General features: G+C 51.4%; 5 protein-coding genes across 5 annotated transcripts; 3 read left to right on the forward strand and 2 right to left on the reverse strand.

Moving 5' to 3' along the window:
* Positions 1 to 189: 189 nt before the first annotated feature.
* CCOS01_15014 (altered inheritance 24) lies at positions 190 to 1,449 on the forward strand (the record flags this gene model as incomplete). Its single annotated transcript, XM_060463156.1, has 3 exons — positions 190 to 364; positions 429 to 547; positions 604 to 1,449. 3 exons carry the CDS (start codon positions 190 to 192, stop codon positions 1,447 to 1,449), a joined length of 1,140 nt encoding a protein of 379 aa, XP_060306341.1.
* A 1,984-nt stretch (positions 1,450 to 3,433) lies between these two features.
* CCOS01_15015 (major facilitator superfamily transporter) lies at positions 3,434 to 5,082 on the forward strand (the record flags this gene model as incomplete). The annotated part of the gene is made up of 3 exons (XM_060463157.1): positions 3,434 to 3,964; positions 4,024 to 4,598; positions 4,650 to 5,082. 3 exons carry the CDS (start codon positions 3,434 to 3,436, stop codon positions 5,080 to 5,082), a joined length of 1,539 nt encoding a protein of 512 aa, XP_060306342.1.
* A 1,545-nt stretch (positions 5,083 to 6,627) lies between these two features.
* CCOS01_15016 (uncharacterized protein) lies at positions 6,628 to 7,088 on the reverse strand (the record flags this gene model as incomplete). Its single annotated transcript, XM_060463158.1, has 2 exons — positions 6,628 to 6,912; positions 6,987 to 7,088. The coding sequence occupies 2 exons, from the start codon at positions 7,086 to 7,088 to the stop codon at positions 6,628 to 6,630; spliced, it is 387 nt and encodes a 128-aa protein (XP_060306343.1).
* A 643-nt stretch (positions 7,089 to 7,731) lies between these two features.
* Positions 7,732 to 10,193, reverse strand: CCOS01_15017 (fungal specific transcription factor; the record flags this gene model as incomplete). The annotated part of the gene is made up of 7 exons (XM_060463159.1): positions 7,732 to 8,101; positions 8,179 to 8,231; positions 8,491 to 8,919; positions 9,413 to 9,713; positions 9,848 to 9,969; positions 10,091 to 10,114; positions 10,173 to 10,193. The coding sequence occupies 7 exons, from the start codon at positions 10,191 to 10,193 to the stop codon at positions 7,732 to 7,734; spliced, it is 1,320 nt and encodes a 439-aa protein (XP_060306344.1).
* Positions 10,194 to 11,353: 1,160 nt separating this feature from the next.
* On the forward strand, positions 11,354 to 12,029 carry CCOS01_15018 (uncharacterized protein; the record flags this gene model as incomplete). The annotated part of the gene is made up of 2 exons (XM_060463160.1): positions 11,354 to 11,490; positions 11,540 to 12,029. The coding sequence occupies 2 exons, from the start codon at positions 11,354 to 11,356 to the stop codon at positions 12,027 to 12,029; spliced, it is 627 nt and encodes a 208-aa protein (XP_060306345.1).
* Positions 12,030 to 12,251: the final 222 nt, after the last annotated feature.

Below are 12,251 nucleotides of genomic sequence, written 5' to 3' on the forward strand. Positions count from 1 at the left end.
CTACAGATACGTGCCCTTCGGCACGGGACGGTATTGACCCGGGATGAAGCTCCGGGATTTTGCCGTCAGCTCAGCGCAAGGTCGGCAGCCCTCCAAATTCCTGATGGAGCACCGCAGAGGGCGACAGCTGCTGGAGCTTCCAAGTCACGATCCGAACGACCGACGTCATCAGCCTCCCAGATGTCCGCCATGCGCGCCCAATTGCCCTTGCTGAGGACGGCGCAAGGTGTGCGAGCTGGTCAATTGCCTTCTTACGTCTGCAGGCAATGTAGAGGCATCCAGATTAGCGCTGCGCCGACGACTGAAGCGCCCAAGGTTGGCGGGGATGTCTTTGGAGCTCGAGGAGCGTCGCGGGATGCCGCCGGTATGGTCAATGGTTCAATGGCATGGAAGTTGGTACAGGAAGAATACTGACTGAATGACAACAGACGCTCGGTTCGAGGTCCTCGGATCACCATACTCCCTCCTCTCCGTCTCTCTGTCGCCGTCGCAGCAGCTTTACACCAGAAGGGGAACATTGGTAGGAGTTGCAGGCAAGGCTGAAAATGTGAGCATCGGTTCACACTCTGCCCCTCTGATCAACATCTAATCAAGAAATTACAGGCCCAATCAACACTTTCCATTCTTTCGCCCTTCACACGAGCCATCCTCGGCGTTCCTTTCCTGTACCAACGCATTTCATCTTCAACGCCCCTCACGGCTCTGATTTCCACAAAGTCTCCCACAACGACCTTTTCCGTCCTTCACCTCGATGGTACGACCGACTACATGATCTCCCAGCGCAATGCGCTTCTTGCCTGGACGGGCCACACACTCTCCGTATCGCCGCGTATAAGCCGTGGCCTTTCGCTTGCCCACTGGGGAAGCACTCACCTCACTGGCAGAGGCCTCGCTGCTCTGTCCTCCCCCGGTCAGGTGTACGAAGTTACCCTCGCAGAAGGCGAAGAGTTTGTCGCTCACCCCTCGCACGTCGTCGCATACGCCGTCTCTCGCAACCCTCCTTTGCCGATGCGCCTAAAGTCGAACATCCTCCGTCTCCAAATTCCCAACATCACTCGCTTCTTCCCCGAGACAAATTTCATGAAAGCGATGCGCGATACCGGTACATACAAGAATGTTGCTCGGTGGTTGTTCACTTTGAGGACGTCGCTCAGACGCACTATTTGGGGCGACCGCCTGTTCCTCCAGTTCCGCGGCCCGACAACCCTTCTCATGTCCAGCAGAGGCGTCAGAGTTGCTGATGCTCTCACCAATAAGGAGGTCAACGAGATTGCAGATGCGCCGGCTGGCGTAGTCCCAGACGCTGTTGAATTGACCACTAAGCCAAAGATCGAGGCAAAGCCCGTATCGGTCGAGCAGCCACCATCAGCCATCCATGTCGCCAGCGTATCGCGTGATGGAAAAGTCAGCTTCGAGGACGCGAAGGATCTCAAAGAGTTTGTGCGATAGAGGCGGAACCAAAATCGGAATCAAATACAGGCACCCCTGTGCCGCGAAGCAGAATTGCCATGGCAATTTGATCAGACAGCCACAAGGCTGACAAATGTAACTTTACTGTGTAATACGTAGTAGACAACGAAACGGTCAGGTTACAATGCTGCATGTGAATCGACCTGCAGGTTAAGTCCGGCTGCTGTAGGACATTTCCGCCGTGGGATGCTTTAGTATCGGCCGGATCTTCTTTACTCGTATTCTCGTGATGTCTCCGTATGGATGGTTATCATCTCGGAGATATGAGTTCGTTCGTCGTCCGATCCCTGGACATTTCGCTAGAATAAGCTTGATGGATGACAACTTCGGGTACAAAGTCACAAAACCACGTGGTTTTGCGCCGTTGATGTAATCCGGCTTAGTGGTAAATAGCCACGGAGAGCTGGTATTATTGACAAGCCTGACGTTCTAAATGACACTTCGATTTCCGACCGAGCGCCGAGCACACCCTTCCGAGACAATAGAACAGTGGTGATTGGTTCAATGGCCAAAGTTGAACAGCGTGTAGCATCCCTCATTCCAATCCAGAGTCTCTCGGGCTTCGCGTTTTCATCTCAAGACCGAGCCATAAAGTCCCCTTCCGGGACCCCCACCCCGGAACACGGCTCCGGGCTGGGCTACGAGGCGAGATCTTGCAGCCAAGGCGGGTTCTCATGAAGAAGATGATTTTGAAGATGCCAAGAGTCTGGATCAGGAACATTGAACCGATGAAGAATCATGAGGAGCATGAGCCTGGCCATTCTCCAAATTTGCAGAATTAATCACTCTACTGGCCTAAGAGTAATTGAAGAAGCTCCCCTGTTGCACGAAAAAGATGATCACCTAGCTGTAAATGGGATGAAGCCTCACCGACTCTCCAAACGCTAAGCGAAGATCAGCAACCAAGTTCTCCTCGCTCACTTGAAAGTTGAAACCGCACTGGTTGATCGATCTAAGACGGGGTAAAAGCGACTGACCTAGCGGCCGATATTCGTTTCCGTGAATCACAAGCGCACGTTCCCACCGCGAGACTCCCAAATGACACTGCGACAGGCGACAAGCTCACAAAGCTAAGAGATGACTACCCAAGAACATTCGTCACCACAACAGCTGGCCATACCTTAGTTGAGCCGCTTGGAAGCAAGCAGTCCAACCTTTTCCCATTCTCTGCCTAACGGCTTAGGTTTTCACATTTCTCGAGTGGACAAAGGGACCTTCGGCCGGTAAGTCGCTTGTTATATCCGGCCCGCTAAGCTAAGGGTCGCCTACCCCTCCCCAGGATCTTGGTATCCAGAATTGCGGTGATCCAGAAGGGCATGGCGTTTAGAACCGAACATGGGTTTGTCTGGAGTCTTCTGCATTCTCCGAGTCTAACCCCCCAAAACAATCTTGTTTCTTTGCGCTTGAAGGGCGAGAACTGCGCGAGAGGAGCTTATGCCAACGTTTGTTGATTCCATGTCTATGTTCGATTAATAATTGTCCGTCACTTGAGCCGCACCATGGAACTTGTCGTGGAGTGTGGAAATACTTTCTTCATTCGGATATAGGCAGGGCCCCAAAGAATAAGAACAACACGAACTGCTGCTACTGATCGTGCTGGTATTACCTTGGACTACTTGATATAGTCCCATGTTTAGCCGACCAAGAAGCAAGCAATCTCGTTGAGCTATTCACCGACGATACGAAACGACGCGATAGTTCGCCCCACAAGCATTGCTCGCACCCAAGGGGCCCAAGGGAGTTTCTTTTCTAATCTCATCAAGGAACTTTTCGCCAACAAGATCTGCGTCCACGGACTGAAAGGCGGCGCTGGCCATCGACGCTTCACTCGAAGCCACTTGAGAGAAAATATCGAGAAAGGGAGCAATACAAACCAATACGAAGCGGCAACCCGTCCGTGTCACAAAAGTCCGCTGAGGAAAACAGTCGCAACAACACCAGTTCAACCCCAGAATCCACGGCCATGCCGCGCTCTCAACACGCCCTCTCAACATCGTCCAACTCGTCAACCGTCATGGACAGGTCCACCGCGCCCGCAGACCCAGAAAAGTCGGACCACATCCCCTACGAGTCCTCCTCCTCCGCCCGCCAATCCCTAGATCGCATTCCCTCGCAGCAGCGCGACACCGAGGCCAACATCTACCCAGAACCCACCAACGTCGTCGAGGCCGATCTCGAAAAGGGCGGCTTGGCGCACGCGACAGCAACGCAAGATGCCAAGACCGATGGCCCGGTCGGTGGTGATGCACCGGCACCGCCCGCGGCCGGCCCGCCGCCGGGGATGAACCCGGCTGACTTTCCCGACGGCGGCGCCCAGGCTTGGCTTGTCGTCTTTGGAGGGTGGTGCGCGTTGTTCTGTACTTTTGGGTTGATCAACTGCGTCGGCGTCTTCCAGGCGTATTATGTGTCTGGTCCCCTCAGCTCGTATCCTTCGTCGACTGTCGCGTGGATCACCAGTCTGCAGGTCTGGGTAATGACCTTTATGGGCGTCATTGTAAGTTTCCCTCGGAGAGCCTCTTCGCCGCTGTCTCGATCGCTGACGATTCGCTCTAGTTTGGCCGTTTGTATGACACATTCGGCCCCAAGTACCTCCTCTACTGCGGTACCGTCGTCTACGTCTTCGGTCTGATGATGACCTCGCTGTCAACGCAGTACTACCAGTTCATCCTTGCCCAGAGTCTCGTCTCGTCCATCGGCTCGAGCGCCTGCTTCAACGCCTGCATGTCGTCCGTGACCTCGTGGTTCTTCAGGAGACGCGCAGCCGCATTTGGCATCATGGTCTCCGGCTCCTCGCTCGGCGGCGTCATCCTACCCATCATGATGTCCAAGATGATTCCCCAGGTCGGCTTTCCCTGGGCCATCCGCGCCGTGGCATTCCTGTTTCTGTTCTTGCTCGGTATCGCGTGTCTGACAGTCAAGTCTCGGCTGCCGCCTCGCCCGCGCCCATTCGTCTTCAAAGAATACGTCGATGGTCTGCGTGAGCCGCCCATGGCTATCACAGTATGCGCATTATTCCTCTTCTTCCTCGGCATGTTTTTGCCTTTCAACTTTGTCATCCTCCAAGCGCGTGCGCAAGGTATGGATGAGAACCTCGTCATTTACCTTTTGCCCATCATGAACGCTGTCAGGTAAGCATCTATCGCCATCATTATCTATACCATGGTACTAACAACGCGTAGCATCCTCGGTCGCATCGTTCCCGGCATTGTCGCCGACAAAGTCGGTCGGTACAACGTAATGATCTGCATTACCTTTATCAGCGCAATCTTCTGTCTCGGCCTCTGGATCCCAGGAAAGAGCAACGCCGCAATCATCGTCTTCCTCATCATCTTCGGCTTCTCCTCCGGCGGCTTCATCTCACTAGGCCCGGCCTGCATTGCCCAAATCTCCGACATTAGACAAATTGGCGTTCGCACCGGAACCGCGTTCGCCGTTCAGTCCTTTGGAGCCTTGGCTGGTAGCCCTATTGCCGGCGCCATTGTCGCGTCGCAAGGAGGCACCAACTATCTTGGGCTTCAGCTGTTCTGCGGCTTCTCGATGCTGGCGGCGGTTGGTGTTTTTATCGCGGCGAGGACTGTGCAGGTGGGATTCACGCTGAAAAAGGTTGTTTAATGGGAATTACGCTGGGTTTGAAGCGAAAGTCTAATCCTGGCATACTGCATGTCAGCAGGAGAATGAGAGTTTACCGGCCGATATGTCCGCAACCCCGATCTCCGCTCTAATCGCCGGCTCCGTTCCGGCGCCGTTTATGAGCCGTGCCCGATCCTACCTCATGATCGGCTGCGCGTCTTTCTCCCGTGTCCGGTTGCATGCGAGGAAACATAGAAAGAAACAATGGCAAAAATAACGATGAAAGAGAGTTTACATAGAATATTAGTTAATGGTGGAATAAACAACGTTGCTGTCTCCAATACCTCTGGGCTTGATTCCCTACGTACACATCCTATGTAAGCTCACGCTTCTGCAGCTAAGATGTGGCTAACGGGAGGTGACAGAGAATTTTGTCAATGAAGCTTCAGCGATTGCAAGCGACATGGCCTCGACCAGTTTACATGTAATCATTGAGACGGACTTCCCCATCTCTGCGACTCGTCGGAGCTCCGGAAGACCGCAAAGACTGCGGCTTACAAGGTCTTCATTAGATTTGAACGAGACAAACATCCTCCATAGTACAAGAATCCAATGATTTGAGACCAGTTGAGGTTGTTTGATCTCTCGCTTCATGTCTTGAGCTCCACCACTGTGACCTTCAGTTGCCGTCTACAAGGTCTTGTACGGGCGTAGGCTCGATTTTTGGGAAATCTTTCTTGAGCTTACGACGGGAGCCATCCCAAATTGCGCATAACCACGTGCACAATCTAACCCGAAGGGCCCGAAGGGGAAAATGAAGCTCTGTTGCATCTTTTCGATTACAATCTAAACAAGTCCTTGCAGGATCGCGATTGATTCCTCTAAGCTGTCAGGCCTCGCCGGTTAAGGGATAGCTTAAGGGGCATGAGGAGGGGGACCAAGCAACAAAGGAGCAGCGCAGGCATATATAGAGCGCTGGTCGTACACCTCGAGGGAAGGGCAGATTTCAGTAATTCATCTTCTAGACTCTGACAGCAGTTGGCCTCTGTGAGCTTCTTCCCTGTGTCGTACAAGTATTGACATAAGCGGTCTCGAGATCATGTCGAGTCATCAGCGATGGAGAGCTTGTTGCCCTGCAAAAGTTAGCTTTGATTTGTGACCCAAAAAAGAATTTTGGAATTACCTTTGATGCCTTCTGCGACTTGGACAAGACCGTTGTAAACGGTCCTGTCGTCAATGGGGTGGGTAGCTCTTGGAATGTGAACTGACACTCTGAAAAAGGGCGAAATTGAAGCAAGCAATGCCAAACGTGTGGTCAAAGAGGGTGGGACTATCCTCTGACTCAGGGATCGACGCAGCGTTGATAGCGGTGTTGACAAAGAACGCCATTTGTTCGAGGTAGGAGGCAGGGCAGCATAAGTCGGGTAAGTAAGTGGTCGCGGAAGTGTCCGAAAGTCACTCGCCCCAGTGAGATCAACTTCATCTTCGTAATGGCCGTCTTCTTTCTAATAATAGGAGATATTGACGCCCAGGCCCTAGGTGTTACGCAGATCTGAGTGATGTTTATGAGTGAGTTGATGCGGTCCCCTAGATTGGCGACGATGCAAGGTAAGGGGGAAAGGTTGAGACTCCATATTCGGGTAGGTAAGGGATGCCGAAATGGCTTGGTATGAACCTCCTCGTTGTCTTCGATCTCTCAGCAGCTGCGACGAGATTTAACTCTGACTGGCTTTCCCTGGTAATGTTGTAAACTGTTGAAATTAGGGTGTCGACATTGTATTTTTCAAGGACGGCCGTGAGAGAATCAATATCAGAATAGTCTACAGCCACGAAGCGAACATTCGGGGCTGCGCCTCCGGGTTGTCCTGAGACCTAGGTGAGAACATGACTGTTAGTATTGAGTCTTATTGCTAAAATGCATGGACCATTGTCTTGTTGATAAGTACCTTTCTCGTCAGCACGATAACCTCATGGGTTCCTTGGGCCGAAATAGCTTCAACAAGATCACGGCCAGGGCCGCTGATTCCGCCAGCAATTGCCACAGCCATATTGGTCTTATCTTTCGTTATCTTACTTTCAACAAACAAAACCTTTCCTCAGTGATGGCGAAGGGGCCCGGAAAATTCAGTCTCTCCACACTGTTCGAAGTTTTCGTCCTATATATGTTTATGGATCAATTACGGCGTGTATCAAGAGTCTTGCTCATGCCAAGAGTGAAGACTCATCTCGCTCTTCGGACAACGCCAAGGCGTCCGTCACATGGCAGTATTGTGGCTAGCAGCGTCATGAACCGGAGATTAAGGACAAGATTTCGGAAGCGCAAGAATCTGAGCAGGCCATGACCAACTAGCTTAGAAATTCAACTCGGCAGCTTCCGTTAACATGGTCTGCCCCGAGTTTAGCAGTGGGATGTGCAGCTGTCGCGGACACGGGATCTCGTAGGTTTCGGGGCTCTCGGGGACCGAAGACTCTTTTGGCCCGCCCCTCCCGACGGAGATAGATCGTTCGCTTTTACGCGATCCCAATCGTAAGTCTTCTTGATTCAAAAGTTCGGTTATCTTTTCTTCTAGGAGATTTTCATTCTGTTTGTTACAAAACCAGTACAATAGTATGGTACTCGACTCTATGTGTCTATCGTTGATCTCGCACCCAGCCGCAAGCCTCGAGCTGGGATAGCCTGGTGAAATCCGACTAGAAGAAGCCCATGACCTGCTCCCCACCAAACATCATCTCCATGTCCTGGTTAGACTGCCCGTGTTCAGCCGCCAAATGATAATTGCCCGCCATAGCATTAGCCGGATAAAATTGGGTGAGCCCCAGGGTTGACAGAGACGGGACAGACGCCCAATCTTGCTCGCTGCTTGTCTGGATGTGCTTTTGTGCAATCATATAGAGCTGTCGAGTAATGTCATAAAAGTCCTTTGCAGAAGGTGATAGATCGGCCCCATGCTCAAGGCTGTCTGCAAAGCATTTGAGTCGTTGCGCGTCGCTCGAATCTTGAGTCTCGACTATGTGGCAAAATACCACCAGGAGTGGAATAAAAGGGGTTTGGAGTAGTCTCCTGAATACACAATGGCACCTGTCAACTCCACAAAGGATGATCTAGAAAATCGGCATGAATAGTGGTATTGGGCTTACCAATGGAGGTAGAGATTCACAATATGTAAGTCGCCGCTCATCAAGGGGACGCACTCAAGATGGGCGTCAATTGTCGAGCGTGCATATGCCAAGCAGTCCGGTGAGAAAGATGGCACAGAAGCTCGAGAAGTTCTTGCCCTGCATATCAGAGTTCCTGTCGTATAGTACATGACTTTAGCGGATATCGCAAGGACATCATCCAACTTCGTCGTTGGTTCGGTACTATTGGCAGGGGAAATCCTTGAGTTGACCTGATTGTACGTTACCATCATCATACTTGAACTGAGTAACAAGCTCCACGGTCGTACATACCAGATTAACGGGCTCTATCAAATTGAGATCAGCAAGCAGGCTATCTGCTCGCTCGGATAAGTCTTCCTGGGAGACAAGCTGTGCGCTTCGACTGTAGAGCAGATCGTAAATTTTGCTGTGAATTGAGGCATTCTCGACCCAGAACGGCACAACTTTATCCCACAGCCTTGGTAGACAGACCAGATTGAGCCCCTTGGGTATGTCAATATCAGAGTCTCTAATCATGGAGGCTCTGCCCACGCGCAAGGCAATACTCTTTTCCAACCCGTAGACGTGCCAGAACAACAAGGCTTTGACGTTTCTCGTACTTTCGTCATCAGCAACAATAAGACTCTCGTCATGAAAGCCTGCAGCCATGCAAAGCTGCGCTGCGAAGCATATCAACCTCCATGCCAGCCACGGTTTTGCCATCTCGATGGCGTGCGTTGTCTGGGTTGTTAGTGTGGAACAAGGTCAACATATGATGGCTTGACATACGCCGAGGATCAATGCTTGTACGTTTTTGGCTTTTGCAGATAAACCGGCATCTATCGTTGCTACTGCGGCCGTGAGAGCATTCCTGCACATTGCCCCCCAGGCGAGAGACTGTTTCCGAGGCTCAGACTGTTCCACACTGGGAGGGCAAAAATACTCTGTGAAAAGAGAATGCAGGCCCGAGTTCACTATAATGAAGTCAATGGCAGTATAGTCGTCGACGGAGAAGTAGACGTTCCGGCAGAGGTCAATGAAGTCCGAACATGGGAGAAAACACCTCAAAACAAAGAAACTGCTGGGAGGGTTGTCTATCAACTCACAATCCTTAGCAAAGGACTTTGGACAATGACTTTGACACAAGATACAAGTTGATCCACGTACCTTTCAGTTGTCTAAGCACACCAACGACAGCGGCTATTGGCGGCAGAGGCATGTTTCGGTAACTTACGGGCTTCTGGGCTAAGTGTCGTTGGACAGGTCCTGCTGGACTCTGAGATCCCGCGACTCTATGCGCACTAGCAACGGCATTCACGTAGCATGAGGTACCCAACTCAATGGCCGCACTTTCTGTGAGTCTTCTTGTTGCTGCCATCTGGAACCTCAGTGAGGAGGGGCCTTCAACCGGCGGAGCTTCATCTCCTGCATCATATTCTGTGGCGACGTGAGGTGTATCCTTTACGGAGAGCGGCACTTCTGAAGGGGCCTTTTCAGGGGTCAGCCCCGAGCATGAGCATTGTGTTGACGCCGCACTGTGTTGTTGTTTGAGCAGCAAGGACTCAATATTGGCTAAGCGTTTATCCAAAAGGTCAATCTTCTCCTCGCTGCGAGCCTATTAGCCTGAAAGATGCTGCGAGGGAAGGAAAGGGTTGATCGGGAAACACACTACTGCAGGGATACATGAACCCTCTGGCGAGGAACCTTGGGCTTCTGACCAGCGCCAGTGAATGTGCAGTCCTGTGACGACTGTCGACAGTTGAAGCAAGGTACGCTTTTGTCACATCGAACCTATTAGAGTGGCTGTTAATGATTGGTGTTGATCACAGAGACAGAGACACTGATGCAGAAATTTGTGCCCCTAGAACATTGCTGCGTCTCATTTTGGAATCATTGCAACACGTCCACTTACTTTGCGCAACCGGCATAAGTCACACTAGACACATTTCTGTTAGATATGTACTTAAGTAGGACCACAATCGATCTTTGCTTACCGCAGTTGCCCTTGAGTCCATGTCAGCTATTCGGGCTTGAATGCAGCTGCCTCAAGCTGTGTCGAGTTATTGGGGCAAGAGTCGTGGAATCTCCTTCGGACTCCTCGGTCGCCATTGCCTGGACTCAGTGACATCCCGTCGGTGGGAGTGTAGTATCGGCCTCCGAGGAGACCGAGCAGGGATGTGTGCACAAATTTCCATCTCCGTCTGTGGGCCAGATCCGAGATCTGAACGAGCAAGGGGTGCGGAGCAGTCCGCCCGGCGCTCGGCCCTCAACTCGGCGCCGGCTGCGGACCTTGGATACCAGTCACCTGTACTATTCATTGGTGCCATTGTGCTTGCCTGTCAATTAAAGTCAGGGTTGCTTATCGGGTGGTATTGTTCTTCGTACAATACAGGCTGACTGGTCAGCTTTCGGCTTATTATTTTGGCTAGCTGCCTTATTCTCTTGAGATTGTAGCAATACTCCGTGAGAAAGAAATCAGTAAAGTTTATGAACAACAAGGTCCAGTCTAGAGATGCCCTTGTATCCCGGTGATATCGACTGAACTTTTCTAAGTTTTGACTCCTTTGAGGCCGCCCGACTCTACAAAGAGTATTGTTTAGTGTGTCTCATCGATTTAAGTAGAACCAACGCCGTGTGACAACTTCCTCGTCACGGCAAACTGCGCTGATCAAAACGTGTAGGATCCTCGGCAACGATTGGCTGATGAACAGTCTGTTCCATGGTATCGGCTGAGATGAGGGCACCAAGATGTTTGGAGCGGGTGACTCGTCGCTTGCTGTCTTTGATTCAGCTGCAGGTATGAGAGGTGTTCTAGACAACCCCGATCAAAGGTTCCCCTGTCTCGTGGAAGAGTCAGCTGGACCGAAATCGGGTCTTCGAATTAGCGATCAACGCAAACATTGTGTCAAGATCATGGGCCCTTCAGGCTTGAGAAAGCTCAAGAAATCGCACTCGTCGGCTAAGAATGTTATTTTGCTGGCAGGAAGGGTTGAAGCAAATGAATGGGACGAATTGAACTGTATCTAGACACGGTCATTATGACGCTATTGATCTCAACCCCTCAGCAATTGGCAGCAAAATCTGACAGAACACATTCTAAAGCCGTGTGGTTGACTCAATCTGCATGGCGCTAAATGCTGACTTCAGCTGGTCAAAGACTGGCGGCGGGGATGCGATGTGGATTGACGGGGATAAACTTAAAGAGCCTGGTCTGTCCAAAGCTCCCATCATCATCAACATTAGTTGCCTGAAGAAAGTCTATTCTAACATCGACGACACTTTATCAACAGGCTCTTATGGCTTCACAAATGAGTACCGCGGACCTTGTCAATCATTTGAAGGCGATCTACGCTTCGTATAGACATACCGCGGATATCGATGCGAAAGGGATCTTTTTTTCTCCATCTTGCTACCAAATTTGTCGCCCAAACCCCTCGTTTGCTGCGCACAATCGTGAGACAATCGTGCGCTACCTGCACGAGTATGCACCCAAAGACGAAAACGGGGCATCGGGGTCAAGTGGAAAGCCAGCGAAGAAGGGATATTATACGATACGACCACTCGAAAAAGAGGAGTTTGAGTTCGGCGCCGACGAGCAGACTGCTCCTGCCGGCTTCTCTTCAGCGTCGGAAGTCGAACAGAAGGCCAGAAGAGAGGGGTGGGTGGGATTGAGGGTTGATCTTTGGGATGAATCGCCAGGTCATGGAACAGACAGGGAAGAAGACCTTTTGGTCAAGGTGCAGTACTGGTGGCGTAGAGAGGAAGGCAACTGGGTGCAAATATTTCACGACATTATGTACATGGGTCCGCGTGATGGGAGTGAAGGGGTTGATGCGGAGGTCTTGGAATGACATCCAGACCCATCACATTTGCGAGACAAGAATGGATGACAGGTAACTCAGACGAAGGGTAGCTTGCTGGATGTCTCACATTGTTCGGCTGGAGTTGGCTGTCGAAGTTTTTCTTTAATTTCATCACACTCGATTCCCATGTCTCAGAGTGGTTCGTTCTGTTCTGGAATCATTCAGCATGGTGAGAGGGTTAGAAACAGGCTTGTGTCGCGGACTGGGAGA

Source organism: Colletotrichum costaricense (genome assembly GCF_030867565.1).
Source record: "Colletotrichum costaricense strain IMI 309622 chromosome Unknown Scaffold_22.1, whole genome shotgun sequence".
Taxonomy (NCBI): Eukaryota; Fungi; Ascomycota; class Sordariomycetes; order Glomerellales; family Glomerellaceae; genus Colletotrichum; species Colletotrichum costaricense.